The sequence below is a fragment of the Physeter macrocephalus genome, chromosome 8 (assembly GCF_002837175.3).
Source record: "Physeter macrocephalus isolate SW-GA chromosome 8, ASM283717v5, whole genome shotgun sequence".
Classification (NCBI taxonomy): Eukaryota; Metazoa; Chordata; class Mammalia; order Artiodactyla; family Physeteridae; genus Physeter; species Physeter macrocephalus.
Genome location: NC_041221.1, coordinates 131,562,547 through 131,580,332, shown reverse-complemented (window position 1 = coordinate 131,580,332; position 17,786 = coordinate 131,562,547). Strand labels below are relative to the sequence as shown.

General features: G+C 51.0%; 1 protein-coding gene across 9 annotated transcripts in view; it reads right to left on the bottom strand.

The window, feature by feature from the left end:
• Window positions 1–8,289: 8,289 nt before the first annotated feature.
• The window catches only part of CATSPER3 (cation channel sperm associated 3), a 43,926-nt gene continuing 34,429 nt past the window's right edge, over window positions 8,290–17,786 (bottom strand). For 7 of the 9 annotated variants that reach the window (XM_055086775.1, XM_028493263.2, XM_055086776.1 and 4 more), the window contains 5 exons: window positions 12,212–12,394; window positions 11,363–11,503; window positions 10,870–10,989; window positions 9,817–9,974; window positions 8,290–8,757 (listed from right to left, as the gene is read on the bottom strand). In XM_055086775.1, the coding sequence (XP_054942750.1) occupies window positions 8,652–8,757; window positions 9,817–9,974; window positions 10,870–10,989; window positions 11,363–11,503; window positions 12,212–12,394 (708 nt within the window). In that variant the 3' untranslated portion in view covers window positions 8,290–8,651. The remainder of the gene's footprint in view (window positions 8,758–9,816; window positions 9,975–10,869; window positions 10,990–11,362; window positions 11,504–12,211; window positions 12,395–17,786) is intronic. The other 2 variants (XM_055086772.1, XM_055086773.1) reach the window with 2 other exon arrangements.

Here is a 17,786-nt window from a genome sequence, read left to right as displayed (position 1 = left end):
CAGGTTTCTGATCTTTGCTTCCTGCTCTCAGCTCCATGCTTTCACCACTCCCACCCCCACCCCGCACGGGCCACCTCGTCATCGGCCCAGTCCCTCTCAGCTCCTGATCAGGACAGCCCACGGCAGCTGGCCTCACAGCAGAGGCAGAGCTGACAGCCAGGAAGCACGAACCATAGTTGACTGTGTCTTTTTTTTTTTTTTACACTGTCACATGTATTTTATTTCATCTTTATAGCTGAACAGTTTTATCAGTTTTATCAGCCCATTTCTCAGACGAAATAGCTGAGGTTTCAAAAGACCAGACACCTTGCCCGAGGTCACCTGATTAAGGAATCCAAGTCTCCTGACTCTAAAACCATGGTACTCACTAACTTGCCTCCCTGCAGAAATTTTTTAATCTTTTGTTCACTCCCAGAGGCCTAGGGAAATTCCCACGATTCCCAGTGACAGCAGGCGGAGGTGTTTCCGCATTCCCCCGTGCAACACTGGCACATCCAGTGTGGGCAGTTGGCAACGTTTGCTTTAATCCAGCCCTGAATCGGAGCCACTGCCTGAGGCCTGCATCCTGGGCTGACTGGGCTGCACCCACTAGAGCTCCCCCAGAAGCCTCCAGCCAAGAGTCGCCCCCCTCACAGTTAGGTACTGGGTGCACACCCCGCTTACTTCAGGGCCACCTCCCAGGGCGCTGGCACAAAGTTCTCTCCACCCGAGGAAGGAGTGAGGCCAGACGCCCTGCCCTCACAGGGCTCCCCCACTGCATGGCGATGGGTCTCACGCTCCAGGGCGATCCTTCTCGGCACCGTTTCACACAGTTCTCAGTTTGGTCCTGAGTGTGATCATTTGCAAATGGAAATGATCTCCCAGCACTGCCAACCTCTGGGGGGATGAGAACCAGAGACAAGTAGGTCACAGAGGTTCAGTGTGGGCTTTGGAGTTAGACAGAGCCTGGGTTCTGTTCAGAGCCATACCACTTACTGCCACATAACCTCTCTAAGCCTCAGTTTCCTCATCTGTACAATGGGGATAAATGTGAAAAGCTATGTGCAATGTTTGGCACTGTGCCTGTGACGTGATAGGCTCAAAATAACTCCTGGGTCTCTGCTGCCTGCCTTCTCCCTCCCCCATCAGGACTCTAATGCTGGCAGATGTCAGCCCATCCATCACTGGCATCCAGGTGTTACAGCATAACCTCTCAGTCCACGGCCCTCCTCCTGGTTCTAGAGGAAATATGGTCTGATTTAAGGTCAGTTATGAAAGTTCAAGGGTGCGAGTATGAAAAAGGAGATATCAAGGCTAACCGGAGCAATCTGGGAAGGCTTCCTGTTAGAGGGGGCCTAATGCTGAGTCTTGAAGGACAGGCAGATGGGAATGGGTGTGCAGGAGTGGAGGTGAGAATGAGCTGGGCAAAGAGGAGCCCTGGAAGATATGGGGAGAGGAAGGGGGAGACAGAATAGAGAAGGCTTAAATGCCAGATGAGGGGTGCAGGCCATTCTCAGAGAGGAAGCAAGAATCCAATCTGGCCAGGTCACTGCCCTGCTTCCAAATTGCCAACCTGCGGTACTCAGGATCATGCTCAATGTACTTCCCCAATCTCCGCCCCACCCTCGCCCTTACTGCAGGCTGTGGCCACACCAGCTTCGCAGCTCCCACCCTCTTTCTTTTGTGCCTGTGGTTCCTTCTGCCTGGAATGCCCTTCCACCTACCACAGGCACAGCTGTGCACGCACACACATGCACACGCGCACACACCCATGCACACTGCTTAACTTTTTTTTTTTGGCCACACCGTGCAGCATGCAGGATCTTAGTTCCCGACCAGGGATCAAGTGCGAGCTCCAGTAGTGAAAGCGCAGAGTCCTAACCACTGACCCGCCAGAGAATTCCCAGCATTTTTTTCAAGATGAAAATTGTATTGTTTCTCCTGATTATAAAATACATATTGATTTATTAAAATTCAAAAAGTTCAGAAAAGTGTGAGGACAAAGTCAAGACCACCAAACCACTAGTAATATGATTATCCTTCCAGACATTGCTCAGCACACACACGTGCATGTACACATATGCTACATACACTCACTCAGTGTTGCATAAAGGACGTCAGATCACATGTTGCTTTAGAAGCCACTTTTTCAATCATATAATATCAAGAACATCTATTCTTATCAACAAATCACTATTTTAGGGGCCACATGTAGGGACTCATACTAATTCAACCAGTCGGCTCACCAGGGGGCATTAGGTAGTTCCTTGATTTCTTTTGCTATGTTTCTATCACAACAGGCCACAGTAAACATCCTTATCCCTGCATCTCTGTGCATTTGTCATTTGGCTCTTCAGGATAATTTCATAAGCAAAACTGTTGGGCCATAGGAGCACATGCATAAAATCTAATCCACATTGCCTTCTGAAAAAGCCATACCTATTTGCACTGCCAAAGTGAACGGGGGTGCTATCTCCATACCCTGGCCAATACTAGGTTTCGTCTATCATCCTTGCCACCTGAAAGAATATCTCACTGCCACTGTGTGTGTGGTTTTATTTATTTCTCACTTTCTTTTTTTCTAAATACAAATGGTGTCATGCATGTACAGTTCTGCACCTGGCTTTTTCCACCTGACACTTCTTTCACACCTTTTCCACTTGCTTATTCAAGAATCAGGTAAAAAGTCACCGACTCAGGTCAAGAACCTCCCAAAGTACCCCCTCTGATGCCCACAGCTTCTCCCCTTGCTGATGAGGTATCAGTGGGTACAGGAGCAGGCAGGGGGCCAGAAAGGATGGAATACATCATCCCCACCTAGGAAGCCAGCCTCCTGGGCAGCAATGACGAGGCTGGTTTATCCTGCCTGCTGAGCTCACACCTGCTCAGCACGTCCCATCGGCCGGCCAAGCCTCCCTGTGGGCCTGCTTGACTGAAACCCAGGAAAGGGTGACTTCTAAGCCAAACCCCTCTTCTGCCCAAGCTATAATTTCCTGATTAGGTGCCACACACTGATTGCTTCCTGTTGCCCTTTCCACCTCTGGAGCTCCCAGGGCTCCTGACCTAGGAGCCGCTGGACCAGCACACTTCAGAGCTTCCACCAGGCAGCAAGAAGGTGCCAGGAAACTGGCTAAATGAGACCCGTTTGAGAGACCACCTTCCCTCCTCCCAGAGGCAGGCCCTGCTCAGGAGGGAATTAGGTCTTGATTTTTAAGGTTCAAAAAATAGCTTTGATAAGAAAGAACAAGGTTGCTGTGAGACAGTAGAGCAGAGGGGGACATGTGTGGACTGCGTTCAAATACTAACTCTGCCCTCCAGTGATGATCTTGCCAAGTAACAGTCTCTCTGAGCGCCGCTTGTCCACCTATAAGATGAGGATAACAATTCCCTAGAGGACGTTGCACCGTATTATAGCAGAGCAGTTAGAGCCAGACATGCTTGGCTCTTCCCCCTTAGTTATACAGCCTTGGGTAGGTTACATTGCCTCTTCAAACCTCAGTTTTGCCACCTGTTTAATGGGGGTAATGAAAGTACCCAAGTGTTGTTATGAGATTCAAATCATGTATGTCAAAGTGTCTTAAACAGAACTACTGATAAAACAGAAGGCGGTATTTTCCACAGCCAAAGAGAACAGGCCATACCTTTGAAACCTCGGCCTGACCTCTGCTTGGACTCCTCCTTCGCTGGCCCAGCAGCATGTTTTGAAAGAGTCTTTTCATCTCATGCCCCAATCCCAGGCATCAAGGCCCCAGTGGGGAAGGAGGGAGTCAAGGGGCAGCTGTGCTCTCAGGACACTGAGCTCTGGGCAGTGGGGTGCCTCGGTTGTGAAAGGTCATTGCCCCATTACCAGTTTACAAAAGTTGGGGTCAACCTCCAGTTTCCTCAGAGTTTTAGAGCAGACTCTTCATCCCGCTCTGGCCTCTTCCACACTACCTTTTGAGACCTCAGTTTCATTTTGCAAAATGCCAGTCACATTTGGTGCCACCACCCTCAGGGGTACTTCACCTAGAAGCCTCAGATCACAGCTGGGAGCTCAGTCAGTGGTTCGTAAAGCCCTCTAAACATATCCCAATTTTAGCCTAAGAGATCCTTATTACACACAGCCATCTTTACGTCACCCAAACATGATGCAGACCCCACGTGGTTGAATCTCTTCATAGGGCTCCATTTTTAAAACACACAGTTCAGGGCTTCCCTGGTGGTGCAGTGGTTAAGAATCCGTCTGCCAATGCAGGGGATACGGGTTCGATCCCTGGTCCGGGAAGATCCCACATGCCGCGGAGCAACTAAGCCCAACTACTTGTAGTTGTGCGACACAACTACTGAGCCCGTGTGCCACAACAACTGAAGCCCGCGTGCCTAGAGCCTGTGCTCCGCAACAAGAGAAGCCACCGCAATGAGTAGCCCGCACACCACAATGAAGATTAGCTCCCACTCGCCGCAACTAGAGAGAGCCCTTGCACAGCAACAAAGACCCAACGCAGCCAAAAATAAATTAATTTTTTAAAATAAAAACAAATAAATAAAAGACACAGTTCAGCAACCACAAATCATCCCTAAATAATTTCCATCATTATTTGCCTCTCTCAAGGAATATCAGTGGGGATCCAGCTGTCACCCTACAAGGATACTTGCTGTCTCCATTTGTCCCCTTTCCATTCTCACCCTCCAGCTGGGTCGGAGCCTCTGTCCAAAGTCTCTGACTCCCAGCCTTGGCTTTTACTTCCTTCCTCCTCCATGTCCCGGCTCCTATCGTGTAGGTCCGATGAGCCTTGCCCATTACCCTGCTTCTCCACAGTGAAGGAGAAGCCAGGAGCCAACCGAGAAAGCAGAGATGCTTCCCTTTCCTTCCAGCTCTCCAGCCCTGCCTCCCCCATCCCCCTAGGGCAGCATCACACCAAGCCTCAAGTGAAATCAGAGCTGGAACTCCGGGAAGGTGCAGCATGTGGCTGACCAAGCACAGACGAAATTCTTGGTGCAGAGTGTGGGGAAGAGTGGGGTGCTCGTGTGTTGGTAACTCTCACCCCATCACACTGAGCTCCTTTCTCCTAATTTCCCAACCCCTGTGACTAGAATCAGCAACAATTACCTCTCCTTTCTGAGTAGCCTAGTTAGGAATTCAGAGCTGTCTTCTCCTGACCTGGTGAAGGGTGGTTCATTTTACAAGGTGTCCTGTCTCACCCACATTTGGGGAAAACATCAAGATGTGCAGTTTCCAGCGTCTCAGGATTGGATTTTTAGGGACTGTTGGACTGAAGAGGAACACTTAGAGTCTCAGTCCTGCCCGGATTTCCATACTATAGAGACTGCTTCCTGCTGGTGGAATCAACAAGCAGTTTAAAAACAAAAACAAAATCCAGCCATCTTCCAAACACCTCTAACGTTGGATTCCGTATCCTTCTTACAAGAGCTGGGGGAGGGCCTGGGTGTGACCTGAAGACTCAGACCCAGGTCCCGGGTATCCCATTGCAGCCCCAAACCACCCAGCTGGCAGGATGGAGATGGGCGAGCCATCTGGGGACAGCTCTGCTGGATCCCGGAGCTGGGGGAAGGAGGAGGAGGGTCCTGCTTTCCACAGCCAGGCCTGGGCAAGCAGAGCCACTTCTGCCCCCAAGCAAATCAACTGAAAGCCTTGGCCAAGCCTGTTTGAGTTGGTGAGAGCCCAAGTGGGAATTCCAATCTGCCAGTGTTTGCTCTGCAGGCAAAGAGAGCCAAACAGAAATGCTGCTCTGGGACTTTACACCAAATATCCAGTGGCTTGTTCTGCCAGCAGTGCTGAGCCAGCCCTCTGCACATCACCCTCTCCCAGCTCCCTGCTCTGTGAAAGCCTTCTGCTCTGCCCTTAAAGGAAGCTTGCCCTCACACACCACAGCCCCACAGCCCACGCCTGGGCTTCCCTGCTGGGACCAGGCCCTGCAGGTGCAACCGGCTCCACCTGGACACGCATTTCCCGCCCCCCCCCCAGGTTTCTGATCTTTGCTTCCTGCTCTCAGCTCCATGCTTTCACCACTCCCACCCCCACCCCGCACGGGCCACCTCGTCATCGGCCCAGTCCCTCTCAGCTCCTGATCAGGACAGCCCACGGCAGCTGGCCTCACAGCAGAGGCAGAGCTGACAGCCAGGAAGCACGAACCATAGTTGATTGTGTCTTTTTTTTTTTTTTTTTACACTGTCACATGTATTTTATTTCATCTTTATAGCTGAACAGTTTTATCAGTTTTATCAGCCCATTTCTCAGACGAAATAGCTGAGGTTTCAAAAGACCAGACACCTTGCCCGAGGTCACCTGATTAAGGAATCCAAGTCTCCTGACTCTAAAACCATGGTACTCACTAACTTGCCTCCCTGCAGAAATTTTTTAATCTTTTGTTCACTCCCAGAGGCCTAGGGAAATTCCCACGATTCCCAGTGACAGCAGGCGGAGGTGTTTCCGCATTCCCCCGTGCAACACTGGCACATCCAGTGTGGGCAGTTGGCAACGTTTGCTTTAATCCAGCCCTGAATCGGAGCCACTGCCTGAGGCCTGCATCCTGGGCTGACTGGGCTGCACCCACTAGAGCTCCCCCAGAAGCCTCCAGCCAAGAGTCGCCCCCCTCACAGTTAGGTACTGGGTGCACACCCCGCTTACTTCAGGGCCACCTCCCAGGGCGCTGGCACAAAGTTCTCTCCACCCGAGGAAGGAGTGAGGCCAGACGCCCTGCCCTCACAGGGCTCCCCCACTGCATGGCGATGGGTCTCACGCTCCAGGGCGATCCTTCTCGGCACCGTTTCACACAGTTCTCAGTTTGGTCCTGAGTGTGATCATTTGCAAATGGAAATGATCTGAGTATCTTAGAAGACACATGCTCTCTGCATTCAAACAATTTTTTTTTTTTTTTTTTTTTTTTTGTGGTATGCGGGCCTCCCTCTGTTGTGGCCTCTCCCGTTGCGGAGCACAGGCTCCGGACGCGCAGGCCCAGCGGCCATGGCTCACGGGCCCAGCCGCTCCGCGGCATGCGGGATCCTCCCAGACCGGGGCGCGAACCCGGTTCCCCTGCATGTGCAGGCGGACGCGCAACCACTGCGCCACCAGGGAAGCCCTGCATTCAAACAATTATTGTCACTTCCTCGGGGAAATTTTCTCTCATCCGTTCTGGCCGGATGACTGTCTCCCCTAGATAACCGTGGGCACCAAGAGGGCCAGGACGAGACTGTGGCTTTCTCGTCACAGAACCCCCAGCACCCTGCACAGCTCAGGAAATAGTAGTCGGGTGAATGAAACCATGAGTAAAGGCTTCCACCAGCCCTTGTCCTCTGGCTTCAGGGGTGCTGTCATCCACGGGCCCCCCATGAGACCCTTGTCCAGCCATTCTCAATTCTACGTGTTTTCTACTGACCTGACTCCCCAGGGTGGGCCTGGGCACCCAGCTACAGATGCTGGCTTCCCACCCCAGCTCAACCCAGAACTCACTTCTCCTCTAAGAATAGGGCACCGCCAAGGGGACAGGCCTCAAGAACACTCCCCAGAAATGGGAGCAGAGGGGGCACTGCCGGGCCTCTGGTCTGGCCAGTCAGGAGCAAGGGGTGCCAGCCACCCTGCCCCAACTGGGCCTTCAGATGGCTCCATGATGGCTGGACCGGGGTGGTGCCAGGACCTTGCCAACTGTGGCAGTCATTTGGCCGGGAATGACATAGAAAATGCCACCTTTCGAGTAAAGAGTTCTAACTAACTTAAGGGGAGGGAGCAGCCCAAAGCGCCCGATGCTGCCACTCCTCTGGCCCCTGCATGAGGTGCCCCCCTGAGCTGCATGCCACACAACAGTATCCTTCCAGTCACAGCTGCACTCCTGGGGCACCACCATAACTGTGAGCCTGGGAGAAGCAGAGTAGAACTCCAAAGAGGGGCCTCCAGGGCTCTGGGTGCACAGAGAGAGCTGTAGCTCTGCCAGGTGTGGGCACACACACAAAGATGAGCGCAGGGCTTCCCTGGTGGCGCAGTGGTTGAGAATCTGCCTGCCAATGCAGGGGACACGGGTTCGAGCCCTGGTCTGGGAGGATCCCACATGCCGCGGAGCAACTAGGCCCCTGAGCCACAACTACTGAGCCTGCGCGTCTGGAGCCTGTGCTCCGCAACAAGAGAGGCCGCGATAGTGAGAGGCCCGTGCGCCGCGATGAAGAGTGGCCCCCGCTTGCCACAACTAGAGAAAGCCCTCGCACAGAAACGAAGACCCAACACAGCCATAAAAAAAAAAAATTAAAAAAAAAAAAAAAGATGAGCGCAGCAGAGCTTCCAGGATCAGTAGGGCCACACCAGCTCAAAGGAGCCACACACTCTTATGGGGCTGCTGGAAGGCCTTCTCGGTCCAGGGTCCTCAGGCGGCTTTCCCAGGAACCCGGTGGGTCCTTGATGCTGGGGTCAAAGGAGGAGAGAGCCAGTGTGGACCCTAGGTGTGTCTTCTGGTCAGGGTGGGCCTTGAGCCTCCCTCTCCCTACTCCCTACTCCCAAGGTCTGGCTGTGTCATGTGAGGGAGGAATCAGACTTCATGGGCATCTACTCAGGCCCAATTCCCAAAGGTGGAGAAATGCCATGATCACAGCAACCGTGAAGAGGCCAACTCAGAAAACCTGTGTTTAATTGGCGGGACAGGGTGTCACAGCCTGCGAGGCCCTCGGTGCCTGGGTGCCCACATCCACTACTTCTCCTCGACCTTCTCCAAGGACTGGGACTGCTTCTTCTGGGGCAAGTCTTCAAGCATCAGGCTCAGCACGTGCACGATCTCGTAGTACAGCTCCTGAAGCCTGGAAATGGAGAAGGAGAGGAGGCCTGAGCTCACGAGCGGGCTCCATGCCGCCCTGGCCCTGCCCACGGCACTCTCGCACCTGCACGTTCACCACTCCTGGTAGGTGCGGGGTCAGGGAAGAGCAAGGAGTTCAGAGCCACATAGGGCTGGACTGAAAGCTGGCTGTGCCACTCTACCTGTGGCCCCAGGAGTAAAGTCATTTCACCGCATGTGTCAGGTGGGAGGCAACAGACTCCTGGGCTCGGAGCGAGGTGAGCACATGGAGGTGCCCAGACGCTGCCTGGTCCACGCTTGGGCCAACACTGGGTGTTCCTAGATCCCCTCCTTTTAGTTCCTCCTGTCTACGAAGCCCTCAAGGCAGCTTTTGTTGAGAAACCAGGCTAATCATGCTCCTCCCCTTCCTGCAAGTAACGGCCAGAATGTCCCCAGCTAACTCACACCGAGCACAGCCCTGGGCCAGGCCAAGCTCAGAGCTTCACACGCATTGCTTCCATAGTCAGCCCCTCCTGTGCCAGGTGGGAAAGGGACAAAGACTTTGCCAGAGTCACACAGCACCAAGCCAGCCGCTTCAGCTTCTGACTTGCCAGCCAGCGGTGTTCTCTCGGCCCTCTGAAAAGAGCTTGGTGAGGAGGGTCTTGGAGAGTCAGAGGAGCCAGTATTTAAAAACAGGTCAGGGCTTCCCTGGTGGCGCAGTGGTTGAGAATCCGCCTGCCGATGCAGGGCACACGGGTTCGTGCCCCGGTCCGGGAAGATCCCACATGCCGCGGAGCGGCTAGGCCCGTGAGCCTGCGTGTCCGGAGCCTGTGCTCCACAACGGGAGAGGCCACAGCAGTGAGAGGCCCGCATACCGCAAAAAAAAAATAAAATAAAATAAAAAAATAAAAACAGGTCAGGGTAGGCTGGGGAGGCCAGTGGGCGGAGTCTCCCCCAGCCACAGGCCCATCCGCACAGCAGCCCAGGCCCTGCGCACCTCCAGGAAGGGCCTCGCCCTACCCACCCTGCACATCAGCCATTGCCCCCCTGGGCCTGGGGCCGGGTCAGCGGGGCTGGGACTGACTTGTAGATGGTAGCATCCTGGTTGTCTAGAGTGGACAAGTAGACATCAATGAAGGGTAGGCTAGTGCCAAAATCATCCAAGACCATGGGGTCAGTGTGCCGCAGGGTCTTCTTAAACTTCTCCACCAGCTCAGTGAAACTTTTGTGGTCAACATTCTTCTAGAGAGGAAAGCATAAAGAGAGCAAGGATGAGGAGGTAGTGACCGGGCTGCACAGAGACCTGGGGACCCTCCACGTGGGGCCCAGGCAGAGGCCTGACTCTGGCCCCAGGATGAGTCCTGAGTCCAATCACAGTCCACCCCAACCCCTTCTGGGCCTCCACCCCCCTGACTGGGGTCACCTGGTGAGCCACCATCCCTGACGTGAGGACAGGTGACACGGGAAGGAGTCGGTGAGAGCCTGAGCGTGGCTCAGCGTTTCACCCTGTTCTGGACAAACCTTGGGCACACCAAGACAGGTGGGCGTCTCCACCTCAGAGAGGAGGCTGAGGAGGGAGGCACCGGCCACTTGGCGGAGAAAGGGGCAGCACGCTGTTCAGGACCCGGCCGAGCACCCCGGCAGCTCAGAGCACTTCAGCTGAAAAGAGAGGACTCTCCTCCAGCCCCTCACAGTTGTATCATGCTTGACAGAAAATCTCCAGCCCACTGTGCTCATTCTTGTTCCAGTTTAGAAAAACTGAGGTTAGTAACACCTGTCAGGGCCTCCGTGGCCTCGCCCACTCAGTGGACAGGGACCAAGCCTGCCTGGCACCCAGCGAGTCCTCAGGGACAAGAGTGCTCCAGGCAAAGGGCCCAGCAATGGAGTTTTGCCCATGAAGGAGGGAAATATTATAATCACAACACTCAACACTTGAAGAGGTCCAGAGAAATACAAAAATGCAGAGAATAACATCTGACTCTGAAAAGTACAGGGGGGGTGAGTAGCTGACTTACCAAATGCCACAGATGCCTAAGGCCACCCGCCCTCCACGCAGGCCCCAAGGCCCATCTTCCCGACCATTCCTTCAGCCCTGACCGGCCCTCTGCTTGTCCGCCGGCCCGTGGAGACCACCTGCCTGTGTCTGCATCAGCTTGCTGACCTCCTCCTGCTGCCGCTTCAAAATCACATGCTTCTCTTCCATGCGTGTCATGTGTCTCTCTAGCATCAGCTCCCGCTCCAACTTTTTGACAGAGTCCTAGAGGGCGGGAGGACGGAGGGAAGACGTGGGCTCTCAGCGCTCCGCTCCTGTCCTCCTTCTTCCCCACAGGGAGGCGGGGCGCTGAAGGGGCTCAGGCCCCTCAGCAGGAGGGTCCCCTCACAGGCCAGCCCCCGGCTCAAGCTGCCAACTGTAGCTGCAGTGGCTTCCCAAGCACCTATCCTACCGGCCGCCATCATGAGGGAAGGAAAATGCAGGGCTCAGGGAAGAGAGTCAGGCTGGGGCCGAGAGGCACCTACCTGGTCCCCCCGCCTCCGCTTTGGGAGGGAGATAGTTCAGTGTCCTCCCTTGAGACTTGGCCCGTCCACCTGCCACACTTACCACTGCCCCATCCTTACAAGCACCACCTCACCTCAGTGTGAATGATCATCACACCCACGAACATGCTAAGGAAGACGAAGGAGGCAAGCAAGATGAAGATGATGGTGAATGAACGGCTCAGAATAAAATTCCGGGCATCCAGCTGCTGCTGCAGGTCTGTCCAGCCATCGACCTGCTCAGGCAAGGCAGGGTATGCTGAGCGCCTAGGCCCAGAGCGGCAGGCCCTCCTCTCACCCACCGTGGGGAGCCCCAGCCCCACCGAGGAGCAGGCCGGCTTCCTTCCACATCAGCCCTGCAACAGCCCCTAATCCTCTGACTCCAGGGCATACATGCTGGCCTGGAGCTGCATTGCACCCCTGGGTGGGGACACTTCTGATCAAGGTACCCTAAGGGCTCTCCTCCAAAAGGCCTTCAATCCTTCCCCAAAAGACAATGCCTCTCTGCCAGGCCCTCCTTTGGAAAGACCCCAATCTTTCCAGAGTCCAACAGAATCTAGACTTTGAGACTTGGGCTTTGCAGGCTTCTTCTGGGTGGATTTGTGACAGCCTGTTCCCAAAAAGGCTTTGTGACATGTGTTTCCCTTCTAAATTAAACTTAATCTGAATGAATTATCTTTTGAAAACTTTTTGAAAGTTTTACACCCCTGTGGGACAAATAAGAATGCTCTAGGGAGTCATAAGATTAGAGACAGTGATGAACTTCTGGCCAGGGCACTGGCCTATCCTTAGTCCTAGGAGGCCAGCCCCCAGCTTCCCCAGCCCAGCTAAGTGTCTGAACATGGGAAAGGCCCCAAGTGAGGCCCAGCATGTCCACATGCTCACACCAGCTGCCAGTCCCTTCTCAAGTCCCCTGCCCCTACCACTGTTCCCAAACACGGTACCGTGGCCAAGCTGAAGAGGGTAAAGAAGGCCAGAGCCAGGTTCCCCCAGTTATTCAGGTCAGCCCTCTCTGGAACTCCAAATAGGCAGAAGCCCAGGACAGCGAAGATGTACATCAGGACGAAGAGCAGGATGAGCACAGAGGCCACGGTGTAGGCTGTCTGCCCCACAGCGGTGATGAGTGTCTGCAAGGCAGAGGCACCGGGGCTAGGCCAGGCTGCAAGGCTGGATTGGACTCAGAGGACAGAGGTCCAGCCTGTCCCAACACCAGCTGCCCCAGAATCCAGTGCCTTGCCTGGCACATGGCAGATGCTCCATAAATAGTGGGATGAATGAATGAGTGAATGAATGGGAAACTGTGCCCAGATTGAGGGCTGGACCAACCTAACAGTGGTTCATCAATGCCTAGCCTCCACGCTCAGTTTCCCATTGGTGGATCGCCCATGGTGCCCCAGGTCTCGTGTAGTCTCCCCATCAGCACCACTAAGCACTCCGCTTGAACCCCAGCCTGCCTTTGTGGTCATCCTAAGGTGTCCTGTTCCTGCCCCTGCCCCTCAGCTGAGCGCCAGCCCTGAATGCTCTTCCAGGCCGAGGAGGAGTATGGGAGCTACCCTGGGAGTGGGAATGAAGAAGGCTGAGAGGAATAGGACTTCTCAGTTTTTCTGGGACCCATTTCACAGGCAGGTCTCCATCTTGTGACCTCAGTCTTCCCCCATGAGATGGGTGTTTGTCTTATCTCCCATGCCTCATCGTTCCTTCTCCATGCCCTGGAGTCTTGCATATACATGTTCAGCTACCTTGATACTGTCACAGATACCACGTCAAGGTAGGAAGATGTTCCCATTTCAGGATGCAGGATCAGAGGCTCAAAGAAGCAAAATGCCTTGGTCACAGTCACACTCTGATAGAACGGCAGAGCGGGAACACATTCTCCAGCCCCTTGCCTTGTGCCACCACAGTCAACCACAAAAGCCCCTCTTTCTAAGCCAAGATATTATTTATTGACATAGCAGTAGCAAAGGAGGTACTGGTGGAGCTGGGACACAGGACAGTGAAGTCTTGACAGTCTGGGGTAAAGTGCAAAACAGAGAGATAACCCAGGAACACTGGGGCTGCCCTGTATGTGGACCACTTTGGCAGCTGCCTGCAGGGGTGAATGCATACCCGACGCCCCCATTCCCTCCTTGGGGGAAGAAAAATCAGTGTTTAGGGATTAATTCCAAAAGAACTGAGCTGTAAAAAATTGCCTCCAATCCTGCAAGAGAGACAGAACTTCTTTCCCAAGACTGCTAAGACTGAAGAGGTAAGAACTCATGAAAAATGCTGCAATGGGACGCAGTCTGCAGGTGAGGTCTTCAGGGTGGGGAGGGGCAGGGCCACGTGGAAGAACCTAAGGTACCTTGGAAGGATGAGGGAGAGGCCCCAGTTGGGTCTCCCACTTCCAGGCTAGTGCACAGGCCCAGTGCCACCCGACATCAAAGCCAAGTAGCCTCGAGAACAGCCGTGCAGAAAAAGTCACGCTCTCCGGAAGCCTGTGTGAGACTGACTCCTGACTGCTGGTCTTGGACACGTTCTTCCAGCACTATCCAGACAGGTCCCATTATTCTGCAGTCTCGAAGGCTCAGAAATCTAGTCCCGGGAATAAGCCTCCAAGGTGGGAGAGCTGAGTCCAGGATGTTGGACCACCAGAGAACTCCCAGCCCCATGGAATATTAATTGATGAGAGCTCTCCCAGAGGTCTCCACCCCAACACTAAGACCCAACTCCACCCAAGGGCCAGCAAGCTCCAGTGCTGGATGCCTCATGCCAAACAACTGGCAAGACAGGAACACAACCCCACCCATTAGCAGTCAGGCTGCCTAAAGTCATACTAAGGTCACAGACACCCCAAAACACACCACCAGATGCAGCACTGCCCATCAGAGGGACAAGATACAGCCCCACCCACCAGAACACAAGCACCAGTTGCCCCCACCAGAAAGTCTACACAAGCCACTGGACCAACCTCACCCACTGGGGGCAGACAACAGAAGTAAGAGGAACTACGATCCTGCAGCCTGCATAAAGGAGACCCCAAATACAGTAAGTTAAACAAAATGAGAAGACAGAGAAATATGCAGCACATGAAGAGCAAGGTAAAAACCCACAAAACCAAACAAATGAAGAGGAGACAGGCAGTCTGCCTGAAAAAGAATTCAGAGTAATGATAGTAAAGATGATCCAAAGTCTTGGAAATAGAATGGAGAAAACACAAGAAACGTTTAACAAGGAGCTAGAAGAACTAAAGAGCAAACAAACAGTGATGAACAACACAGTAATTGAAATTAAAAATACTCTAGAAGGAATCAATAGCAGAATAACTGAGACAGAAGAACGGATAAGTGAGCTGGAAAATAAAATGGTGGAAATAACTGCCACAGGGCAGAATAAAGAAAAAAGAATGAAAAGAATTGAGGACAGTCTCAGAGACCTCTGGGACAACATTAAATGCACAAACATTAGAAGTATAGGGGTCCAAGAAGAAGAAGAGAAAAAGAAAGGGTCTAAGAAAACACTTGAAGAGATTACAGTCGAAAACTTCCGCAACATGGGAAAGGAAATAATCAAATCCAGGAAGCGCAGAGGGTCCCTTACAGGATAAACCCAAGGAGAAACATGCCGAGACACATATTAATCAAACTGTCAAAAAATAATACAAAGAAAAAATATTAAAAGCAGCAAGGGAAAAGCAACAGATAACATACAAGGGAATCCCCATAAGGTTATCAGCTGATTTTTCAGCAGAAACTCTGCAGGACAGAAGGGAGTGGCAGGATATATTTAAAATGATGAAGGGGAGAAACCTACAACCAAGATTACTCTACCCAGCAAGGACCTCATTCAGAATCGACAGAGAAATTAAAACCTTTACAGACAAGCAAAAACTAAGAGAATTCAGCACCACCAAACCAGCTCTACAACAAATGCTAAATGAACTTCTCTAAGCAGGAAACACAAGAGAAGAAAAGGACCTACAAAAACAAACTCGAAACAGTTAAGAAAACGGTAATAGGAACATACATATTGATAATTACCTTAAATGTGAATGGATTAAATGCTCCAACCAAAAGACACAGACTGGCTGAATGGATACAAAAACAAGACCCGTTTATATGCTGTCTACAAAAGACCCACTTCAGACCAAGGGACACATACAGACTGAAAGTGAGGGGATGGAAAAAGATATTCCACGCAAATGGAAATCAAAAGAAAGCTGGAGTAGCAATACTCATATCAGACAAAATAGACTTTAAAATAAACATTATTACAAGAGACAAGGAAGGATGCTACATAATGATCAAGGGATCAATCCAAGAAGAAGATATAACAATTGTAAATCTTTATGCACCCAACATAGAAGCACCTCAATACGTAAGGCAAATGCTAAGAGCCATAAAAGTGGAAATCAATAGTAACACAATAATAGCAGGGGATTTTACACCTCACTTACACCAACAGACAGATCATCTAAACAGAAAATAAATAAGGAAACACAAGCTTTAAATGATACATTAGATCAGATGGACTTAATTGATATTTATAGGACATTCCATCCAGAAACAATAGAAAACACTTTCTTCTCAAGTGCACATGGAACGTTCTACAGGATAGATCACATCTTGGGTCACAAATCAAGCCTTGGTAAATTTAAGAAAATTGAAAATATATCAAGCATCTTTTCCAACCACAACGCTATGAGACTAGATATCAGTTACAGGGAAAAAAAACTGTAAAAAATACAAACACATGGAGGTTAAACAGCATGCTACTAAATAACCAAGATATCAATGAAGAAATCAAACAGGAAATCAAAAACTACCTAGAAACAAATGACAATGAAAACACAATGATGCAAAACTTATGGGATGCAGCAAAAGCAGTTCTAAGAGGGAAGTTGACAGCAATACAATCCTACCTCAAGAAACAAGAGAGACTTCCCTGGTGGCACAGTGGTTAAGAATCCGCCTGCCAATGCAGGGGACACGACTTTGATCCCTGGTCTGGGAAGATCCCACACGCCACAGAGCAACTAAGCCCCTGTGCCACGCAAGCCACAACTACTAAGCCCTTGTGCCACAACTAGTGAAGCCCGTGTGCCTAGATAGAGCCCATGCTCCACAACAAGAGAAGCCACTGCCATGAGAAGCCCGTGCACTGCAATGAAGAGTAGCCCCTGCTTGCTGCAACTAGAGAAAGCCCACATGCAGCAACGAAGACCCAACGCAGCCAAAAAAAAAAAAAGGAAAGAAAAAGAAACAAGAAAAATCTCAAATAAACAACATAACCTTACACCTGAAGCAATTAGAGAAAGAACAACAACAAAAAAAAACCCAAAGCTAGTAGAAGGAAAGAAATCATAAAGATCAGATCAGAAATAAATGAAAAAGAAATGAAGGAAACAATAGCAAAGATTAATAAAACTAAAAGCTGGTTCTTTGGAAGATAAACAAAATGATAAACCATTAGCCAGACTCATCAGGAAAAAAAGAGAGAAGACTCAAATCAAAAGAATTAGAAATGAAAAAGGAGAAGTAACAACTGACACTGCAGAAATACAAAGGATTGTGAGAGACTACTATAAGCAACTATATGCCAGTAAAATGGACAACCTGGAAGAAATGGACAAATTCTTAGAAAAGTACAACCTTCCAAGACTGAATCAGGAAGAAATAGAAAATATGAACAGATCAATCACGAGCACTGAAATTGAAACTGTGATTTAAAATCCTCCAACAGGGCTTCCCTGGTGGCACAGTGGTTGAGAGTCTGCCTGCTGATGCAGGGGACACAGGTTCATGCCCCGGTCCGGGAAGATCCCACATGCCGCGGAGCGGCTAGGCCGTGAGCCATGGCCGCAGAGCCTGCGCGTCCGGAGCCTGTGCTCCACAACAGGAGAGGCCACAACAGTGAGAGGCCCGCGTACCGCAAAAAAAAAAAAAAAAAAAAAAAAAAAAAAAAAATCCTCCAACAAACAAAAGCCCAGGGCCAGATGGCTTCACAGGTGAATTTTATCAAGCATTTAGAGAAGAGCTAACACGTATCCTTCTAAAACTCTTCCAAAACACTCCCAAACTCATTCTATGAGGCCACCATCACCCTGATACCCAAACCAGACAGAGACATGACAAAAAAAGAAAATTAAAGACCAATAACACTGATGAATATAGATGCAAAAATCCTCAACAAAATACTAGCAAACAGAATCCAACAATACATTAAAAGGTCATACACCATGATCAAGTGGGATTTATCCCAGAGATGCAAGGATTCTTCAATATACGCAAGTCAATCAATGTGATATACCATATTAACAAACTGAAGAATAAAAACCATATGATCATCTCAGTAGATGCAGAAAAAGCTTTTGACAAAATTCAACACCCATTTATGATAAAAACTCTCCAGAAAGTGGGCATAGAGGGAACCTACCTCAACATAATAAAGGCCATATATGACAAACCCACAGCAAACATCATTCTCAATGGTGAAAAACTGAAAGCATTTCCTCTAAGATCAGGAACAAGACAAGGATGTCCA